Here is a 19,454-nt window from a genome sequence, read left to right as displayed (position 1 = left end):
TTCTCCCGTGCACTCGCGCGGGGCAACTTCGATACTTCGATACTTCGATTGTTGTCGCAGTCCCACGTTTCGGGCGTACGTCGTGAATGTCGCGGATCCAGAAAGAAAACGGGCTGTCGATTAATCGCGTGATTCGCGTGGCCGTGGCGGGAGAATTGGAAGAGCCGCCCTTGACCTTTATCTCGCTCTTTATTTGTTTGCGGATAAACTTATCATTACTATTATTATCAGTTTAAAAAAAGAAATCAAATTTGACGATTATAAGGAATGTTTAATGAATAATGTAGAATATATGCATAAACAAAAAGTAATAAGAATTATATTTTAATGATCTTGGTGGATTTTGTACAAGATTTTGTTGATTTTTGAGCCTTTTTGCTATAAAATTGCGTTGGTTTTTTTTTGTAAATAAAATCCAACAGTTTTTCAATCTCCCAATTTGATGTGGTTTCGGAGTGGCATTACGTACTCCACTCGTGATTTAATTCGATTGCGATGAGTTGCGTCGTCTTCCCACGTTATCGGAAGAATAAATTACACGATGTTTTGAATATGCATTCGAGATATGCGCGCAAGATGCATGTTTATGCGTGCATACATCATATTAATCTTCAGCAAACGAATAAACGTGTTGGATTTGAAGGGGATAATAAGACTTGCTTCTCTCGAGATTATGCATGCACGTAAGGTGATCAAAGTAGAGTGATAGTGTATGCAAACAATATTCTGTTCAATCCCTGCAGTCTGTCCTTATCGAATAAAATTCAAGTAAAAGTCCATTTTACAAACCTCCTAATTATTAAGTTTCAATCAATCGATCAATTATCCTCATATAATTCTCATAACGCTTTATTTTTAAAGTCCTCGTAAATCTTTATCAGGGAAATGGGCGTTCTAGGAGTGATGGTTCTAAATGCGGCGTTGAAATGTTCTTTGGTAACAACAGTAGCGGCAAGATCCTCCTCCAATGCCTTTATGCCGGCCTCGTGGCACGTCGCTTGAATTTCTGCGCCGGTGTAACCGGCCGTCTGGCTGACCAAATCCGCGATGTTTACTTCTTCTGCGATCGGTATTTCGGTATTTAATTTTCGGTATTTACGATTTCGTAATTTGATATTGAATATTTCTCGTCTGGTTTCCTCATCCGGCAGCCCCACGTATATGATATAATCTAAACGTCCAGGCCGAAGGAGCGCCTGAAATAATTATTGCAATTCATAATATTAATTCAGGATATTAATGAAGAAGATATAATTTAGAAATTATAAAACATTCGCATTTTTTGCTGTTACATAAAATAATGATTGAATCATTCAATTATTTCGTCAATTATAATAATCTGTAGATAAAAAAAGTAATTTAAAAGAGGATAATAAATAATATTCAATAATTAGAAATAATTAGAACTGTTAAAACATTCAGAGGATTAAGTTATTTTAATCTATTTAATGTTTTGCGATTGTTTTTCATATCATTAAAGATATATATATATGATACGACATCACTGTTTTTTACTTTTTTATAACAATGTTAAATTTATTCTGTCTTTTTTTATAAAGGTTAATTTAATACGCTATTCTCTAAAATGATTATTCAGATGTTTATCAATGATTACTTTTAAATAATAATATTTAAGTAGGAATGTCAAGATAGAGTTTTGTTGAATATTTTTCTTTACCATTGTAAACAAAATTGTAACCAAGACACTAGTTCTTCGAATTGATTCTATATAACTTTAATCAATCATATAAGGTGGGAGATATTACGTTGTCAATCTTGTCCGGTCGATTAGTAGCCGCTACTAGCGTGACGTTGCTTAAACCGGTAACGCCATCGAGTTCGATCAGCAATTGGGCTAACACTCGTTCCTGTACGTTGCTGCCACTGCCACCGGAAGACGAACCTCTTTCACCACCGAGTGCATCTATCTCGTCGATAAATATGATGGACGGCGCGACCTGTCTCGCTTTTCGAAATACTTCTCTTACAGCCCTCTCGGACTCGCCTACCCATTTCGAGAATAGCTCCGGGCCCTGCAAACAATTGCGCGATGTAGCAGCGATGGAAATAAATAAGTGTTTCGAATGACCTACCTTAATATTCAGAAAGTTAAGTTTGCTCTCGGTAGCGAGAGCTTTCGCGATCATGGTCTTCGAGCATCCCGGCGGTCCGAACATTAAGACGCCTCTACAAGGCTTAATGCCTAATCTTACGAACACCTCGGGATGATTCAGCGGCCAGTCGACGGCTTGTTTTAATTTCTCCTTCAACTTCTTTTGTCCGCCGATGTCCGACCACCTCACATTTGGTACCTCTATCAGAACTTCCTTCATAGCCGAAGGCTTCGTTGTAGTCAGAGCATAACGAAAATCGGTCATCGTCACTTTCGGTTCATCGTCGGACGTAGCCTTGTCTCTCCGATGGCGTTTCACCGCGCTGATTATCGCTTTGGAGCACAAACCATACAGGTCCGCGCCAACGAAGCCGTGAGTATCGGACGAGATCCTCTGTACGTTCTCGTGCGAAAGCGTATTGGGTATCTTCTTCAGTAACTTCGCCAGTATATCCGCGCGCATGTTTGGGGTCGGTACATAAATCTCGAACTCCATGTCCAATCTGCCAGGTCTCCTCAGAGAACTGTCCACGAGATCCGACTTTGTGGTGGTAGCCACTACCAATACGTTGCTGCTGGTGCTTTGCAGATCGTCGAAAAGCGTTACTAATTGAGCGAGGACTCTCTTCTCGTGATCCGTGCTGGAGCTGCTTCTCCTGGGGCACAGGCTGTCCACATCCTCCAACAGTATTATACTGGGAGCGCTCGATATCGCTTCGCTGAACACCTCTCTGAGCTTACCTTCCGTTTCACCGACAGACTTGCTATAAATGTCTGAACTGTGCACGGTGTACGTGTTAACGTTACATTCTGAGACTATAGTGTTGGCTATCATGGATTTACCAACGCCAGAGGGTCCGTACAATAATATCCCTTTGACACTGAAGTGCTCGATGCTCCTGTATCTGCCGATGCCTATTGCAACCCTGTCTCTTATGTCGGATATAAGATCGTCGTATCCACCTATATCTTCAACTTTATACCTCCTCTTCGGGACATTTTCTTTATTTTTATCCGCAGTATCCAGGCTTGTCCATTTCGTCGTGTACAGCGCTTTGTAAAAGGCCACTTTTGTAGAAGGAGTTGCTAGATTTATATCCTCAAAAGCTTTTGATAGCTCGTTTACATCCACCGCTTCGCTTTGCTTCTTCTTACTTTCCTCTCCTTTGATCTGAACAATTTTATATACCAACTTCTTTCCGTAATATGGCACGCTTATCCTGTTGCCCACAGCGAATATCTTGTGCTCGTTAAAATATTTTAGGATATTGTCCAATTCCACGCTTACGTTAGACACCGAGCGCTTTCCCTGTTGAGCAATTACAATTTCCTTTGCGATATGAACGTCGGATGTCAAGGAACATATTTTGACCAATCCTGATAGATTATTCAGCTCAATGGCTAAAAATAATAAAACAGAAACGCAATTGTCGTTAAATTCTTCCCTCGAAAGAGTTAAACTAAAAACAAGAAGTCGATAAATTGGCTCACCGTGCCTCGTTAAAGAAACACTTGTCAAACTTTTGTCGTTAGTCGGCCAGGCCGTTTTGACTACTACCTCGTCCTTCGTTGCCACTGCGATTGGCGATCCAATCGCGATCTCGCACAGTTGCAAAGTGAACTGCGACACAAACACCATGTCATTAGCATCCCTCTCGGAAATGCGTTTGGGTAATTCTGCGAGATGCACAATACCATCAAGTTGAAGATATATACGGGTGAAAATTGTGTTAACTGATTACGAGGGCCAATTGTTGCATACCTTGTGTTTGGAAGACTTCTATCGTGCTGTATAAAACTCTGTTGTGGATGAAAGGATGGTCCCAATTTTCTGTGGAAGGCGGGCACTTCTCCTCGTGTAGAGAAACATCCTTTTGCGCCAGAGCGCATTGACACCTGTCGCACTGTTGCCATAACGGCAAACTCTTTCTTGATTTAGCAGACATTCTGCAAAAATATATATAAGAGTATTAAACACAAAGACATAATACTTTAAATAAAAAAACATGAGAACAATAAATCATGGAGATATTTGAATCACAGTACAATTATAAATTGTACAAAATGTTATTGAACAATTGTTAAAACAACATATTTATAATACAGAAATGAACAAAAATATAGAAGCAACGTTCAATTTAATTCTGCAATTATATCAACGTAAAACTTACAGTGTAAATTCTGGATTCTTACCCGTCTCATATAAAAACAAAGGCCAATATTTTCAAATTAGATACCTGGCTGTGTTACATGCATATTAATTACAAGCTTTTATTTTTTTTTATGCTTGAGATACGCGTAAACTTAACCGCGTCTCCAACCGGTTATTCCAGTTGCAACCTTTTAATCAATGATTTTAGGTTAAGAATCAAGCTAACCTCACACCTCACGTAAAGTCACGAGAGATATATAACGTCATAACCCTCGGCTAATCGAGATTTTTGCAGATCGACTGGACTATGGATCGATTATTTCCAATAGTCGATTATCCACAACTTGAATTTAAATGAAGAAGATTGTTTTTACATTGTTAATAAAATGACGTAGATTATTTTGGATGCCTGCCGATTCTTTATTAGCAATTATTTTAATGGCTCTTAATTAAAAAAAAATGTACCATATATTGTAATTATGAAGTAATTAACATTTTGCCGACAAGTTTAAGTAGAAAAATACATTAGTTTTTTTTACAAGTAATAAGTAGAAAACAAGTATAATTGTATCCTTCTGAATAAATGAATTTCTTATTTTGAAAATTAGATAAACTTATACGTAGCCCCGATAAAGAAAAATGAAGACGTATTTTTTATAACTGTCTATGTTCGTATATTTCCCTTACAAAGTTCATGATAGATACATATATTTCTCGTTTTCTCTCATTTCGCCCTCCGTACGCCACTGGACAGCTCCGTGTCGAGCTTCCTCGCCCCCGTCTTTCCCCCGTAGGTTGCGGCGAGCGGCGAGCGAGATTGAGATTCGCGCGCGCGCGTGGTAATTTATAGGTAATGATAATGACCTCTCGCGCGGACCTCTCAACGATCCTGACGGTAGAGTGGATGCTAACGAGTGCGGAGGGCGAGATTGCGGAAGGTAGAGGAGGCGAGAGATCTCCCGGTGTAGTCAGATGCGATGATGCTGCAACCGGACGAATGAATCTCCCTCCACCCCTCGCGCCGTAGCAAAAAGCAGGGGGGAATGGATAGTCTCTTTCGTCTCTTTCCCTTTTGTCCCTTTTTCTTCATTCCTCCTCCACGTCCACCCCGGTTTCCAGCAACGAAAATATATCGTTAGAGGAGCGAAGAGTCACGGAACGTTCTACCAGGAATATGAGATCATGTTATCTTTTATGAAATGGTATCGCGTGTATTGATTAGATATCTGTGTCAGATTGAGATATACATCTAATCGAGAGGAAAGATCCTCTTAAGTTCATTTCTATCAATGCAGATTAACTTTAATTTTGGTTTAACTATAAATCTTAAAATTAAAAAAAAAGATAAAAAATTAATTAAACCGGGATTAAACTTAATTTGCATTGATAGAAATGAACATTTTGATTCAAATCATATATTGAGCCAAACCAAATTATATCGCGAAATCGAGGAATAATCACGCGCTTCTAATGCTTTCAGATTACGTACTGATAAATCGATAATAGAAGGTAAATACATTTTGTAATAACAATCGGCAAATGTCCTATTAATACCTAATTAGTATCTTTTTCGGAACAGAAAGGCCCGAGGGCGGATTTGCTCTCAAAATAAAATCAGTCTAGCTTCGCAATATGACAAGAGAATGCCTTAATAAATATGACACAATAAGTGGCAGTTCTACGATAACATTGACAGACTTCAGCCAAGCCTCCCAAGAAGGTACAAGGACTCTGATTAGCCCTTTAATCAGAGTGGATCGCGACGTTCGAATGCGAAATCCTCAGTACGGCAAGGCTAAACTGCTCGGCAAATATCTCTCTCGGAAGGGAGTAAAAACAAGATCTCCCCGAGTTGGCCGCGATAGCTGCTAAATATACATATAGAGCGACGAAGAAAAACGGAAGGTCCTGATTCGACAAATATTGACCACGAGTTCGCTGCCCCGCGAGGTCCACCCCGCAGATTTCCCCGCGTCCGGTTCCTCCCTACGTAGGGGTGGAAACGTAAAAGTACTCGGAACGTGGCCAATCGCGAAACGTGCGTTCTCGCGAGCGTGAAATCGAGCAGCCGTCCATCGACGATGACCGGTCGGCGAGGAGGACTGGTGACGGATGGTCTGTCACGAGGCGGGTCCCGTTCGCCAAACGAGATTAATAGAGATCCGCCGCTGTCAGCCGAACATCTCCCAGCCGGCAGACGGCCAGTCTTCTCGCAGATCGCAAGCCGCGTGGGTAGCAGACCCGATACACGATCGATCTTCCTTCGATATCGATCCCCGACCGGCCGCCGTCTTCGCCTTTCGCGTGTCCACCCGGCGCGTCTTCTCTGGAAGAGAGCGACATCCGGATGTTGCGGAATCATCCTCCGGCGATCCGAGGATTCGCGACAAGATCGTGAGAGAGACGACCGGTCTCTCCTGCTTTCTGCCGGTGAACATTTCTGCGCGCTCGTCCGCTTTGTCATCCGCTCGGTAATCGGTATCGATATGCACGTACGAAGCACGAGGGGACGGTGGACCGTCCTCGCCGGTTTCGCCATGGTTTGCGTGGCTAATTTGCGATTAGGTAACGCCGATCAAGCCTCTCACCCTTCTTTCCTGCTCTGCTTTCTTCTCGTCCGCTTTTCGTTTGAACGCACAGAGAGATACATATATCGGATTCTATATACGTGTTGAAAAATATAGAATGTAAAGGACAACTTCTCTCTTCTGTATTTTCGCTCTTTTTAGGATGAAATCTTTCACAAGTTTCCGAATGATCTCCAGCGATGATGAAAGACGTACAAGACAAAATCAGATTTATCTCTTTTCCTAAAACCCACAGAATAAAAAACTCGGCTCGTCGGAAATATATTAAATCCTATTTTTGCTTCAAGAAGAGTCGTCTTCTTATAAGATTTAGAATTTTAATTTTGTCCAACGATAAGTCATTAATACCGCGTCGTTTGAAGAGCGTATCTCGTCTAATTCCGATCACGAATTTCGAGTTCCTCAATTGCGTTCCACTCGTTTGATCGTCTGGCGATTTTTCTTGCTTAGCCTCCTGCGAGAAGGAATCGGAGAACGAAGGAAAGGTGCACTCGGAGGAATTACGACAATACACGTGTTGTGCCCGATATGAGAAGATGATCGATGTTGGATATGGTGAGCATCTAAAACATCGATTATTCTTTAACTATTCCTGCCTTTAATCCTATTATTCAATGTATATATCAATCTAATGTATATATATATATATATATATATATATATATATATATATATATAGAGAGAGAGAGAGAGAGAGAGAGAGAGAAGAAAATATATGAAGAAAACTTGAGGAGACGCCTGTTAATGAGCGATTCATTAGAAGGGTACGATCTCCTTCGCGTGTACGGCACAGCAAATTGATACCGTAGCCTGTGTTTAATCAATGAACGTCCCAACGGGGGGAAGGGAACGGAACATCCGGTTGTATGTCGCGAACAGGTTCGTCCAATTTGCACAATGCCGATTAACGATCAGACGAGACGTTCTGTAACGTCGCACAGCATGGTATTTCTTCGATTTAGGAGGAAATTTCGTAATCTTTGTTGCACAGAAATATTTAGCATTTGTCTATGTTCTGAAATAATTTCGTTAAAATAGGTTTCTTATCTTTCATCATTCAACTAGATAGCCGCTGTACGTGTGAAATTGATAATTCAAGAATTCCAAAAAGTTGTTTTCTATAAAAATATATAATTTTGCATAATTTTGTTCTATATAAATTAACAGAGCTGTAATTCTTAAACTAAAACAATATTCTAATGATAAATTAAACGGAGTTTAAATTAGAAAATTTATAAATTAATTCAAATTAATAAATTTCGAAGCATCTTCTCTATGACTCTTAAATCTCTATAACTTGCATAGCATTTAATCGGGACAAAGTGATGAGTAATACGATTAAATATTCGCACATGCAAGTGGATGAAATACTTTCGTCCATCTGGCTTGGGGCCTCGAATTTCGCGTCGAGTTCTCCCGTCGATCTATTGGCTTCAATTGAACGGCGGTGACGTTTGACCGCTTATGAAGAAAGAGATCGTCTGCCAGCGTTTTAATCGAAATTAATATTTCGATTAAAACACCGTACGCCTCCCTCGTCGAATGGTCCGTCCCCCAATTCGCTCACTTCGGATGATAACCGACGACGCGTTTCTCTCGAACCTTGGCTCATATTTTTATTTGTAACATAACGATAAATTGCGCAGAAAATTTCCCCCTCACGACATCGGCGACAAACACTCCCGCATTTTCAGTCCCACGCGTTCGCGTGCAAAAATAGCTGCAGAGTACACAAATTGCGATTCGGTCATCCTCCCCTAGGCGCCACCTTTTCTTAGCCTTTGTTCTGGCGCCTCTCTCTCATTCACTCTCCTTCTCTCTATTTCTTTATATGACGCAATTAAATAAATCTATGCGCAATTTCTCAAAAAGTATCCGATCGGTGTCGTGGATATCGGTTAATTACCATGTATGTTTTGCATGTTGTAATAGAAACACCGCGTGTAATATAAATCGCTCTTGTTCAGGGATATCCGGGGAAGTTATCCAGATCGACGCTGGGCACTGCCGGAAATTGTGTCCGCGACACGTGTCCGATGATCCCGGAGATGCAAGCCGGCCAGCGGTGCAGGTAAGTTCTCGTACGAAGCCCGTTCCTCGCTTCAATTATGCGCAGAAGACTGTAACATATTTTATGCCGTAATAATCAGATTCTGATCAACGATGCAATTTTCGCATTTAGGTTTGACGTTTAGTTTAGTTCGGTACTACATTGAGAATAGCCCGGAGAACACTCAAACGGGGTTCAATGTTTGATCATCACTCGTCAAATGTTGGGAATCACCCGACGTAATATAGATATCTCCATACACGTGGGCGCATTATTACCTAATCATCGCGTTCGATGCCAAACGTGAAATTCAAGAATCTAATTCGAGACTCTATAAAGAAAGATAAATTGCATAATATACTGACTAGTTGAATAAACTTCTACTTTGCGTTAATTTTAACATCATCGATTATGCTTAATATAACGCGAATCCGCTACGTAAAAAGATGATGTTTCGATGCAGGGGCATGTACATTTGAGAAATTGAACAAAGAGAATCAATTGTAAGCAGAATGATGAGCAGATTGCTTGGAAAAGGAATTATTGTAGAATGCTCTGTTTGCTCGCTGAAATATTTCGACACGGCGATGTGAGCATCCTCGGCGAGCCTCCTCGAGTGCAACCGAGGGCTACGCGAAGGGTGAAAAAAAAAAAAAAAAACTCGAAGGAACATCGTGAATGTCGTGTGCAGATTTACGAGGCGCAGGATCGTCCAATCGCGAGTTGGAATGCGGCCACGCCGGACTACGCGCGATCTTCGTGACTTTTACGGCGATATAATATCTGGTCGAATCCTTACGCCGGTAATTTTGCAACTTGCGTACTTGCATACTTGCGATAATTTGGCGTCTTTGTTATATGTAGATTTCGTTGACCCCTCGGCGGCTATTCTCGGCTTGAGCTAAATATAATAAAGAGAATTTTATTTTTATTATTGTGTGATGAATTAATGCAATAGTTATTATAATCGTCCTGTATCTTGGAAAAAGAAAGTTGCAAAAATTATTCACGAAATTATAATTCCTTTCTTATACATTATTTATTATGCCGTGTAAACATTTTTTCTATGATACGATATTACTACATAATTAATATTAATAATTAGGAATGCTAAACTTTTCCATACGCGCGATGAACATTTGTCTTTAAAAAGAATATTAAGAAAGAAATAATATATTAAAACCATATTTTTACTCGATCAATTTAAAGAGGTATCAATATTGGATACCAAACACAAGTGAAAGTAAAAGGCAACACTCGCAAAGCACAGGCATCAAGTCCCACGGGATCTCTCACGTATTTACAATCCCCCAACATTTGCCGTTTGAAAGAACTACCTTTGAAGCTATTGACCGTTGATATTTTATCGCAGGCACTCGAATATCTACGATGTCCACCCATGCGCGGTATAAATAATTCTGTCCGACAATTACGGATGACTTCGTCGAGTTTCGTCTCGTCGATCCACCCTCGGGGGACGAAGGGATCGTACCCTACGTAGCGCAGATTCCTCGCGAAGATGAACGCTCGTTCTTTCCGATATATCTTCCCGGATATTCCGGATCTTTGGACCGGTCGACATCGGCCGAACGCGGAGGAGGGCTATTTTCGTTACATGACGCAATCCGATCGGTCGGTGGCGCGAATATGGTCTTTTACAGCAACCGTGCTACGCGCCAGGATGGCGCGATGGCCGGGCCCGACGGGACACCGGGGAAAGGGGGTCACGTTGCACGCGAAACGCGAGGCGACCATCAGGACGACGTGTTTTGCGTCCTTCGAAGGTCGGATCGGCGCCGCGGTCACCGATCTTCTCGGCGCCGGCGTGTCCAGCCACTAAATCCCGGAATTATGCGCCCGCTGGATCCCGCTGGATGGATGATGGCAATCGCCCGGGGGGAAAGATTTATTAAAACGACCGATATGATCCTCGATAGCAGGCGTATCTTTAAAGCCATCGTAAAGCAGCCGAGAGCCAGTTTTCTTTTTTACACCGCGTAAAAAACGTTGGGACAACTAGCTTGATTAGTTGCGAACTGTTAGCGGCACGCACTACTGGATGCATATGAGAAGATCTTCAAGACTATTTTTTTTTATTTTGTAACATTCCTCTCAGCACCGTCGATCAAGCCTTTTCCTTCTTCGAGGCAATTTTTGGACTTTTAATTTAAAATGATCAAAATCGTGTTTATTTTTTGCTAATTTTGCAAAGTTCATAAAAAAATTAGGTACCCTAGGATTAATTTGTACGCCAAATGTGCATCTCTCTCGTTTCCTATGATGATTGCTCCTCGATGCTTCCGCCTGGCTTTCAGAAATGTGCATCTGATTCCCACTGTCGCGCAAGGGCCGCCAAGCTGGAGCGAGTGTCCACGTTGCAGGGCGTTCGCGTAATCGAGGCTATAGACGCCTGTGAATGTTCGCCGGAATCGTCCTGCAGACGGGAATCCTACACCCATCATGTACATTTCGGTACGCCGCACCAGGCAATCGTGGATATTGGGGTTTGCATCGGCCATTGCGGTAAAGGTACGACCTCGCAAGAACTCTGTACCCTGAAACGTAAGATGAAGTACGATGATCCACGCGATTATCGTTATGCGTCAATATTTCTCATAAATAAAAAAAATTTTCCACACTTCTCCTTTCATTTATCTCATTTGGTTTTATCTCCGTAATTTTTATGAGATCCGAAAATTAATGTTTTACTTGCTTTTCAAGACTTGGGCTGTAAGCCGGTCCGAAATAACACAATCAGCGTCAAGGGGCCAAACGGTACGTACATAAACGTCGAATAAACATGGGATTGAAACTACGAAAGTCCGAGTAATTTATACACGTACTTACAATCCGTATTGAGGCTTGTGCTGTTTTCAAGGTGACGAGGTCTACCAAGTGGTCGAGAAATGTGGCTGCGCCGGTTATTGTCACCGGATGGACCACATGGAAACCGTGCTGGATTACAGCGAGGTGACGATCAAAGAGGGTACGAACACGACCGACGTGAGGCCCGTGGTCCGAGTATGAAACATTCGATTAACTAATCTTTAAAAGAAAGCTATAAGATATATATGTATTAGATATTTTGCAGTTTTGCGCTTTTTATGAACATTCCTTCGTCTCGCTTATAATTAACGATATCAATTTCTGTCTGTTATTTTTGGCAGCAAATAAACGTCGGCCAATGCGTCGGGACGTGTCCGGGGAACGAGACGGAGACGTGTCTTTTGCGGGACAAAAAGGATCCGTCCAGGTGTGTAGCCGGTCTATATTCGAAGCAGCACACTTGCACACCGGCTAGATTTAAGGTGCACGAGTACAGGTAGAGTCCACGAATTCCAACTGTTATCACGTACATATCAAAGAACGAGACAATCTAATTTCCGATCAAATATCCTTCCGACTTGGGAGTTACAAGTGCGTGGAACACGATCAGTGTTTAACGTTATCGCGTTTGATACTTTTTAGAACCCGACGAGGAGCGAAGAGAGAAACAATTCAAATCACTCAGTGTGCCTGCGTCTAGACTGAAATTATTATTTCGCCGCGAGTGTGGGTCACATTCGAGTCGAATTGGAAACGAGAGAAAGAGAGAAAAGAAAAGCGAAAAAGAGAGAAAGACATATTTTGCACGTACGCTCCATGTTCCTACAGGTACATCATGTACAAATCCATGCGGCTAAATAAATCAAAGATGTTTTCATGAATGAGACAGATGTCTTTTTCCCCGCACCCATCTATATTTTATACTGCTAATTCGGGATTTACTTACCATAATGAAGCTTTTATGAAGAGAAACGAGTTCAACGAGTTGCATTATTTTGTGATTCTCATACTTTCTTACGTTATGCCTGCATTAAAGCGACGAATCGACCTCCCTCTGACGCCTGATTGCCCCAATTTCAGCGGAACACGCCCACGAGAGATTGTTGACTACAATAGAGTCAATCGTGCTAAAATTAGAGATTTCTTGGTGAGTATAGTTCCACCGCGTGCGTCCAACAATTGGCAAATATTTTCGTCACGTCTTTTGCGATTTTGGCGTGCGACGGCGACGGTCCGCCTACGCGAGCGGACGTTTATCGATGACGGAGCGAGATATATGCATAACGCGATTATTGGCCAACAATGCAGCACGCGAGCGACTCCGGGATCGGGTAAGGCCTCGAAATTAGAGAAAACAAAAATCCCAAAAATAAAATCGGTGGATCGAAAAAAATTTAGCGGAATAAATTATCGGCCCTCGCCGAGTCTCTCGTTAGAGAATACCCACGATAAATAAATCGCCGACGTCGAATCCGCCTAAATATCGCCGCGTGACAAATCACATAACTCGGCACTTACGAATCCGCGGAATTTAGGAAGCTCGCTGTTTTTAATAGCCACGTAGTGTCATCGCGTGGAGCGTGACCTCGTATCTCTCGGTCTTTTTAAAGTCTCGCCTGTCTCATCGATCTCGACCGGTTAATCGGTCATCGCGAAAAAAAATGTTCGTAAATCGTTCCAATTGCGGATCCTAGTCGGGAGAACTGATTACCATTCCTTTCCCCGGAGAAACATTTCGTTGTATTATATAGTTTGATATTTGAAAATGTTCAAGTTCGCACTTTACAATGGGAACGTCAAAAGGGGATCTTTCCTAACCGAATAACATGTTCGATTCTCCCCGAGTGGGACATTTTTTAAATATAATTTACGTGACGAACAAACAAACAAGTTCGATTTACGTGTTTTTATAAACGAGTCCCATCAGTGAGTTAAAGAGCCGAAGAAAACACTAATAAAAGTACTTGAACCTTGCTGAAGCGCGAAGATCGCGCCGCGGGATCGCGCCAAGAAGTCCCCGTCCAACGACGGCGAGGGAGAAGCGAGAAGAGAGCCGATGCCACGGGGGGCGAACGAGTTGCGGGGGAGGCAACTCCCGGCGTAGCATAAAGGTGACTCCTCGCGGCCAAGACCTCCCATATGCCACTTAGCATCCCGTTCGGTTCGGCAAAATCTCCTCCGTGCACTTCTTTCTCTCTATCCTTCTTCCTTCCGCGCTGATAAGAACACGCCGATAAGGACACTGTGGAGACTCGAGAACAAGGGCTCGCTATCCTTCTCGATCGCGATGAGAGGGTAAGCCGTTGCGCGACGGCGACGGTGACCGGTGCCGAGCGATTTTCGCGTGCGATTTCTTGGGACTGACAGTGGACGTCACTTCTTTCTCCTCGCGACATACGTGGATCCACGACGGTGATGACGAGAAGCGCGCCGTGCCGCTTCCTAGTGCTGCTGCTCTCGTTGACGTCTCTGTACGACGTTGACGCGTACCCGAAGTCGGAGTCCCGGATCGAGGAGCGGGATGGCCTCGAGCAGGAACTCGGTGAATCGTCGTGGCCCATCGTCCAGCCGGACGAGAACGACCTCGCGCCCCGACGGGAGGAGGCTCTGCAAAAGATACAAGAGGTGATAATGGAAATCTGGAACTTTAACACGGTCTTTCGGGTATCGCAGATTCGATTCGAATTTGCAACTTGTCGTTTTTTCGACAAATTACCTGAAGCATCGCATTAAAAACGGCGAACGAATTGCAGATCCTTGGCATTCGGAGTCAGAACGAGAATCTGGCCCATCGCAAGGTACCGCCGCAGTTCATGATGGAGCTCTACAACACCATCGCCGATTCCAGCGGGGTCACGCGAGGCCGGAATCCGTACAACGCCAGAGTAGTGCGCAGCTTCATCGAGAGGGCTAATTCTTTCAGTCAGTATAATCACGAAAACTCGCAGGATCCGCTGCCGGGTGAAAGGGCGATCTAAACGTTTTGTTTCTCGTTTGTTTCGCGCGCGTAGACTCTCCCCTGTCGCAGTTCTACTTCTTCAACGTCTCGGGGCTGGAGATGGACGAGTCGGTGCTGGAGGCCGAGCTGCATCTCTACCGGAAAAAAGCGCCGGCGAGGAACATGCGTCCGCTGACGTCTGCGTCGCCTTATTATCTGGTAAGTGCCTGGCACGGTAAGCGTCGCCGATCAGCGTCCCAATTGCAATCTTTTGACTGCACGCGAATTAGGCAATACTGCCGCGTTGACGTGTCGATCTTGATGTGTGCGCAGATAAGGGTGTACCAAGTGCTGGACGATCGCAGCCTCGACGTGCCGGATCTTCACAGATTGTTGAACATTCGTTACGTCGGCGCGCACGCTTCCGGTTGGCAGGTGAGCGTATAACATTTTAATTCCTTCACCTCCTTCCGCAATGATCTCATCTCGATATTAATAACAATTTTTTCGAAACAATATTTCCATTGTTTATATTATCCTTGTCTAATTTCCAAATTTCAAGAATGTCTTAATAGTTAGATCTTTAATCGCTATAATTTTAAAAATCATTTCAGATCATTTGCCGAAACTTTGATATTCTATAATTATCTCGTAAGAATCCTTTTTTTTTATTGTATAAAAAGACCGCTGTTTCTGTTTCATATAACGTCCGCTTCGACTATTTATCGAATTATTCGTATCTTGAAGAATTTGTTAAAAATCGAGAAGGCAACAATGTATTTGACACTTGTATTTAAAAAAACCTTGATGAATTTAGTAATTCATATGAAAAATTACGTAACTGTGTGTTACATCGCGTTAGATATTTCAATTGAGTAATATCTGTACAGATATTCAATGTCAAGCAAGCTGTTCTCGGATGGGTGAGCGGCGAGCCGAATCTGGGCCTCCTGGTGACAGCGCAGAATCTGTTCGAGGACGAAATATCGGTGGAGTTCTCCCGCCGAAACGACTATCGCCACAGCAAGCAGCCGATATTGGTGCTGTTCGACGATGACAGTAACGACCGGTCCGGCGAAAGGTCGGTAGTCGTGCCGCGATATTACGCATATGGAAACCAGGATGATGACAAGGAGAACCGTGGGAAAGGTCCCGCGTACGAGAAGGACGCGGAGAACGAGAATATCGATCTGGAGAACAGCTACGATGACGCCGAGCACTACAAGGGGCATGAGAGACAACGAAGAAGAGACGGTCAGCCCGAGGAGGTCTCGTTGGCGAGCAGACGCGAGCCGGAATTTTTCCAGCGGCAAAAGAGAAGACGCGAGGAAGAGGAGGAGGATCAGGCAGGAACTTCTCGTTACGGGGAACCTTTAGAAGCGACGAGACGCCGTCGTCGCGACGCGACGTTCTCCCGTGGACGCACCACCGACGGTATCGTGTCGAAAGGTCGCTCGAGGATCACGCGGATCCTCACGTCGATGGACATCTACGAGAGAGCGGCGTTTCGCGAGAGGCTGGGACAAACGGCGCGAGACAGGTCGGCGAAAATCGCGGAGCGACGTCGTCGACCGCGCCGGTCGACGAGCAACCAGAATCCGATAACGTCTCTGAATCAGCCATCGGGGAACGCGACCGAGTGCACGAGGCACGAGCTCCACGTGGACTTTCGCGATATCGGGCTGTCGTCCTCGATAATCGCCCCGGCCGGCTACTCCGCGTACCAGTGCAAGGGCGTGTGCGAGCCGCCTCTCAGCCAGGACCAGCGGCCGACGAATCACGCGACGATACAGGCGATCGTGCACAAGATGGCCAAGGGCGTCGAGAGGCCGTGCTGCGTGCCCACCAAGCTGCTCAGCACCAGCATCCTCTTCTACGACGACAACGAGAATGTCGTGCTCAAGATGTACGAGGACATGATCGCGGACCGTTGCGGGTGTCGTTAAGACGGAGGGATAGAGCTGATCGCGGAAGACCAGCGGTGTTGTCGGCCGTGTAATTGAACGACCACGCGAAGGAAACGGTGATATATCTAAAGAACGGGGAAGGGAGGAATGTGGAGAGATAACAGGAAAATCCCTGTACGTCGATTCGTGATTGATTTAATCCTTAGCAAAAGAAACTATCGCGAAGTGATTGAATGGACATTAATATATATGAACAGGTATTCTTATGTTTCCATTGATACAAAAATAATACGATGACTGGAACGAACTTCGCCCTGGGGCCGCCACGGAAGCCCTACCTTCATCTACCTCTATGTAGTACTCCTCTGCCAACGGGGCGCTCTCTGAGATCCTCGTGAATTTATCGTTGACCTCCCTCCTTCTTCTTTGCGCCTCCAACAACGACTTGTATGCCTCGTCTATCTCATCCTTGAATTTTTAATTCCTCAGCACCGGGGCTTTTGTTCTTATCAGGATGATATTTTAAGCCTAAGCTTTTTTTATTTCCTCATCGCTCGCTCCCTTGGCCACGTCAAGTATCTTGTGGTAGCTGTTTTCCATCTCCTCGACTGTCGTTCCTGAAACAGCATCCAAACGTATTGCATCTATATATATATATATATATATATATATATATATATATAAATCAATGTCGAGATCAATGTCTAATTAGCGCAACAGAGTTGCATTTTCCTTCCTTTCTCTCTTTATACATAATATATAAAAAAAGAATTTATACAAGAAGAATTGATCGTTTGCTCGCTTTTTGCCTTTGACCGAAGGATCACGAGGATAACCCGTTCTCGTTGTAAATAGTCAGGCTGCTGACCGATCGCGTAGTCTTTTGATTCTCCCGTTCGATCGCTTCATCGTCGAAGGGTTCGGTGCGCAACAGCGGCCTAATCTGTATCTTACTAACTCGAGCTCCCGCATATGCATCATTTTACGGCTTATTTTAATGGATTAACGGTGAATTCTCTCAGCGCTGTCATTCCCGGAGATTCAACGTGACGATTCTGCAATCGGCACGCCACACGCAGCTACTTTTGTACATAAGAACATTCCCAAGTGGGCGCGTATAGAATTAATGTGTTAACGATTAACGACGTATATCTGTATTAGTGTACCGCTAGATCGTAGCGCCGTTAAATTATTGCCATAATCGTAAACGTAGGATTAGACAGACGATGTCCAGCTGCGCGTGTACATATATATAAACGGCGACGCATCTCGCCGAATTTATTTATAGCCAAGCGAGAGCAAGAAAAAAAAAACAAGAAATAAAACGATACTTAAGCGACATATTGCGACTCGAGTTATTGGCCACCACAAACCCCGATACACAGGTCCCAAAAGGAGAAGCCCCACGGCTCATGCCTTCACGGAATTTAATTCCGCGAGGTATGAAATCAGCGGTACATTGTTGCTGCTTTTTTATTATCTGATTGCGATACGCCCTCCTCGACCGAGAGAGGCTCTCCCCAGCTTGGGAGCGAAACCGCTGGGATGAGATGAGTTTATACAGGGGCAAGCCGGTTGACGGCGACCGGCGGGATTGTAATCGCGAAATGCAAAAGATTGCTATCTGTCAGGCTCCTCTCGCGCGATCGTATCGTTATACGACTTCGCGCGATAAGAGCCGTCGGTTTAATACCTTCTGACAATCTTAAACGCCCGATATAAAACGCATAACGTTTTAATCCTTTGTAACCGGATTTTTTTGCTTTATACAATCGGGAAATGAGAAATGTTCATTAAATTAAATCATTGAAACTTAAAAAATATAGGTGTATAGGTATATATAATTTTCAAGTCACGTTGTACGTTGCAGAGGATTAAGCGAGAAAATATGGCCAGAAGATTTATTTTGCCATGCATTTGCGAAGAGTGTATGCGCTTTCTTTTAGTTCCAACATTCCAGCAACGGTAAATCGCACGTGATCTTTATTACCGTCGTAATCGGGCCTCGTCCGCGACCCTATACGAGATTGACGATGAGCAAAATAAGACGCCGTGATCTCGATTGAATAATCGTCCAGCGGTGAAATCGCGCAATTTCGCAAGATTGAACGAAATTGCGGACGATCACGCAGCGTATATTCGCTCGACAAAAACGGTCACTTCGTCCCGGCTTGTTTTCGTCCCTCCGCGTGAACCGTGACCTCCTTCGTTTTTAGCACACGTGCCAGCGTAACGGGGGGTCTCATTATTCAGCCTTCTAATTTTATATTCAAATCTACTCCGCCCCTTCATTTCTGTAAAGACTGCGCGTGGCAGCATAAACCCGCGATACATTTCATTTGTCTCGATCATACTATATCTGAGAAAAATAAAGACGGAAATAACCCACTTTGAGGCCCACGATTTACGCGTAACTAAAAATCGTAATTAGCTATTCTATCTCTATTTCTAAGATTTTTAAGTTATACTAGTTAATTATCTCTCAATTAGTTCCGTCGATATTCAGTTACGCAAAAATAATTTTCTCTTAAAGGGCACTAACCAAAATGTTAATTAGAGTTACGATATCCAAATAGGTTGATTATCTAAAATCGTGGACCCCGAAGTGGGTTATATTTTTCCCAGAATAAAGAAAAAAAAATCATCGTAACTCATCGCGATACACTGTAATCCGCACAATGAAAAATATATAATTTTCCAGAAAAATATAAAATTGCACAATTTCTTTTCATATTTTCGCCTAGATATGACATTATTTTAATGTATTTTACGTCCAAATATATATATGATTATTTCGATAAGTATAATCAATTTGAGAAAGAATAATTTATCGTTAGACATTAATAATATTTTAATAAATTTTTAATTTTTCAGTTATCA

The 19,454-nt window shown here is 43.3% G+C and overlaps 3 protein-coding genes and 1 long non-coding RNA gene across 11 annotated transcripts in view; 2 read left to right on the top strand and 2 right to left on the bottom strand.

Annotated features, from left to right (window-relative positions):
• Positions 1-293: 293 nt before the first annotated feature.
• Positions 294-8,901, bottom strand: LOC143896125 (ATPase family gene 2 protein homolog A). 6 transcript variants are annotated; one of them, XM_077403706.1, is made up of 8 exons: positions 7,202-7,339; positions 6,854-7,075; positions 5,130-5,428; positions 3,876-4,060; positions 3,605-3,790; positions 2,094-3,514; positions 1,767-2,033; positions 294-1,196 (listed from the first exon to the last, which is right to left on the bottom strand). In XM_077403706.1, exons 4-8 carry the CDS (start codon positions 4,057-4,059, stop codon positions 840-842), a joined length of 2,415 nt encoding a protein of 804 aa, XP_077259832.1. In that variant the 5' UTR covers position 4,060; positions 5,130-5,428; positions 6,854-7,075; positions 7,202-7,339; the 3' UTR covers positions 294-839. The 6 variants fall into 6 exon arrangements, with proteins under 6 accessions (XP_077259832.1, XP_077259834.1, XP_077259833.1 ...); XM_077403708.1 differs by lacking the exons at positions 6,854-7,075; positions 7,202-7,339 and adding an exon at positions 8,760-8,901; XM_077403707.1 differs by lacking the exon at positions 6,854-7,075 and having other exon boundaries at positions 7,202-7,338.
• Positions 6,488-12,610, top strand: LOC143896138 (uncharacterized). Its single transcript, XM_077403735.1, has 8 exons — positions 6,488-6,830; positions 7,304-7,408; positions 8,821-8,924; positions 11,219-11,432; positions 11,625-11,678; positions 11,782-11,924; positions 12,071-12,225; positions 12,372-12,610. The coding sequence occupies exons 1-8, from the start codon at positions 6,752-6,754 to the stop codon at positions 12,427-12,429; spliced, it is 912 nt and encodes a 303-aa protein (XP_077259861.1). The 5' UTR covers positions 6,488-6,751; the 3' UTR covers positions 12,430-12,610.
• Positions 12,611-14,144: 1,534 nt separating this feature from the next.
• On the top strand, positions 14,145-17,915 carry LOC143896132 (uncharacterized). The gene is made up of 5 exons (XM_077403726.1): positions 14,145-14,354; positions 14,483-14,651; positions 14,741-14,886; positions 15,001-15,102; positions 15,558-17,915. Exons 1-5 carry the CDS (start codon positions 14,145-14,147, stop codon positions 16,611-16,613), a joined length of 1,683 nt encoding a protein of 560 aa, XP_077259852.1. The 3' UTR covers positions 16,614-17,915.
• LOC143896144 (uncharacterized) overlaps positions 17,070-19,454 on the bottom strand; it is a 64,597-nt gene continuing 62,212 nt past the window's right edge. For all 3 annotated transcript variants that reach the window (XR_013256566.1, XR_013256567.1, XR_013256568.1), the window contains exon 4: positions 17,070-17,191. This is a non-coding gene — a long non-coding RNA (uncharacterized LOC143896144). The remainder of the gene's footprint in view (positions 17,192-19,454) is intronic.

Source organism: Temnothorax americanus, unplaced genomic scaffold (assembly GCF_048541705.1).
Source record: "Temnothorax americanus isolate GAGA-0224 unplaced genomic scaffold, ASM4854170v1 Scaffold18, whole genome shotgun sequence".
Taxonomy (NCBI): domain Eukaryota; kingdom Metazoa; phylum Arthropoda; class Insecta; order Hymenoptera; family Formicidae; genus Temnothorax; species Temnothorax americanus.
The sequence above is the reverse complement of the archived record's forward strand: the minus strand, read 5'-3'. Positions and strand labels throughout refer to the sequence as shown.

Coding starts and splice junctions, on each gene's coding strand:
- LOC143896125 (XM_077403708.1), bottom strand. CDS start 4,059: ATGTCTGCTAAATCAAGAAAGAGTTTGCCGTTATGGCAACAGTGCGAC. Junction 2,034..2,093: donor TTAACTTTCTGAATATTAAG/GTAGGTCATTCG, acceptor AATTGTTTGCAG/GGCCCGGAGCTATTCTCGAA. Junction 1,197..1,766: donor GACCGGACAAGATTGACAAC/GTAATATCTCCC, acceptor TAATTATTTCAG/GCGCTCCTTCGGCCTGGACG.
- LOC143896138 (XM_077403735.1), top strand. CDS start 6,752: ATGCACGTACGAAGCACGAGGGGACGGTGGACCGTCCTCGCCGGTTTC. Junction 11,679..11,781: donor CAGCGTCAAGGGGCCAAACG/GTACGTACATAA, acceptor GCTGTTTTCAAG/GTGACGAGGTCTACCAAGTG. Junction 12,226..12,371: donor TTTAAGGTGCACGAGTACAG/GTAGAGTCCACG, acceptor GATACTTTTTAG/AACCCGACGAGGAGCGAAGA.
- LOC143896132 (XM_077403726.1), top strand. CDS start 14,145: ATGACGAGAAGCGCGCCGTGCCGCTTCCTAGTGCTGCTGCTCTCGTTG. Junction 14,355..14,482: donor CTCTGCAAAAGATACAAGAG/GTGATAATGGAA, acceptor AACGAATTGCAG/ATCCTTGGCATTCGGAGTCA. Junction 14,887..15,000: donor CTGCGTCGCCTTATTATCTG/GTAAGTGCCTGG, acceptor ATGTGTGCGCAG/ATAAGGGTGTACCAAGTGCT.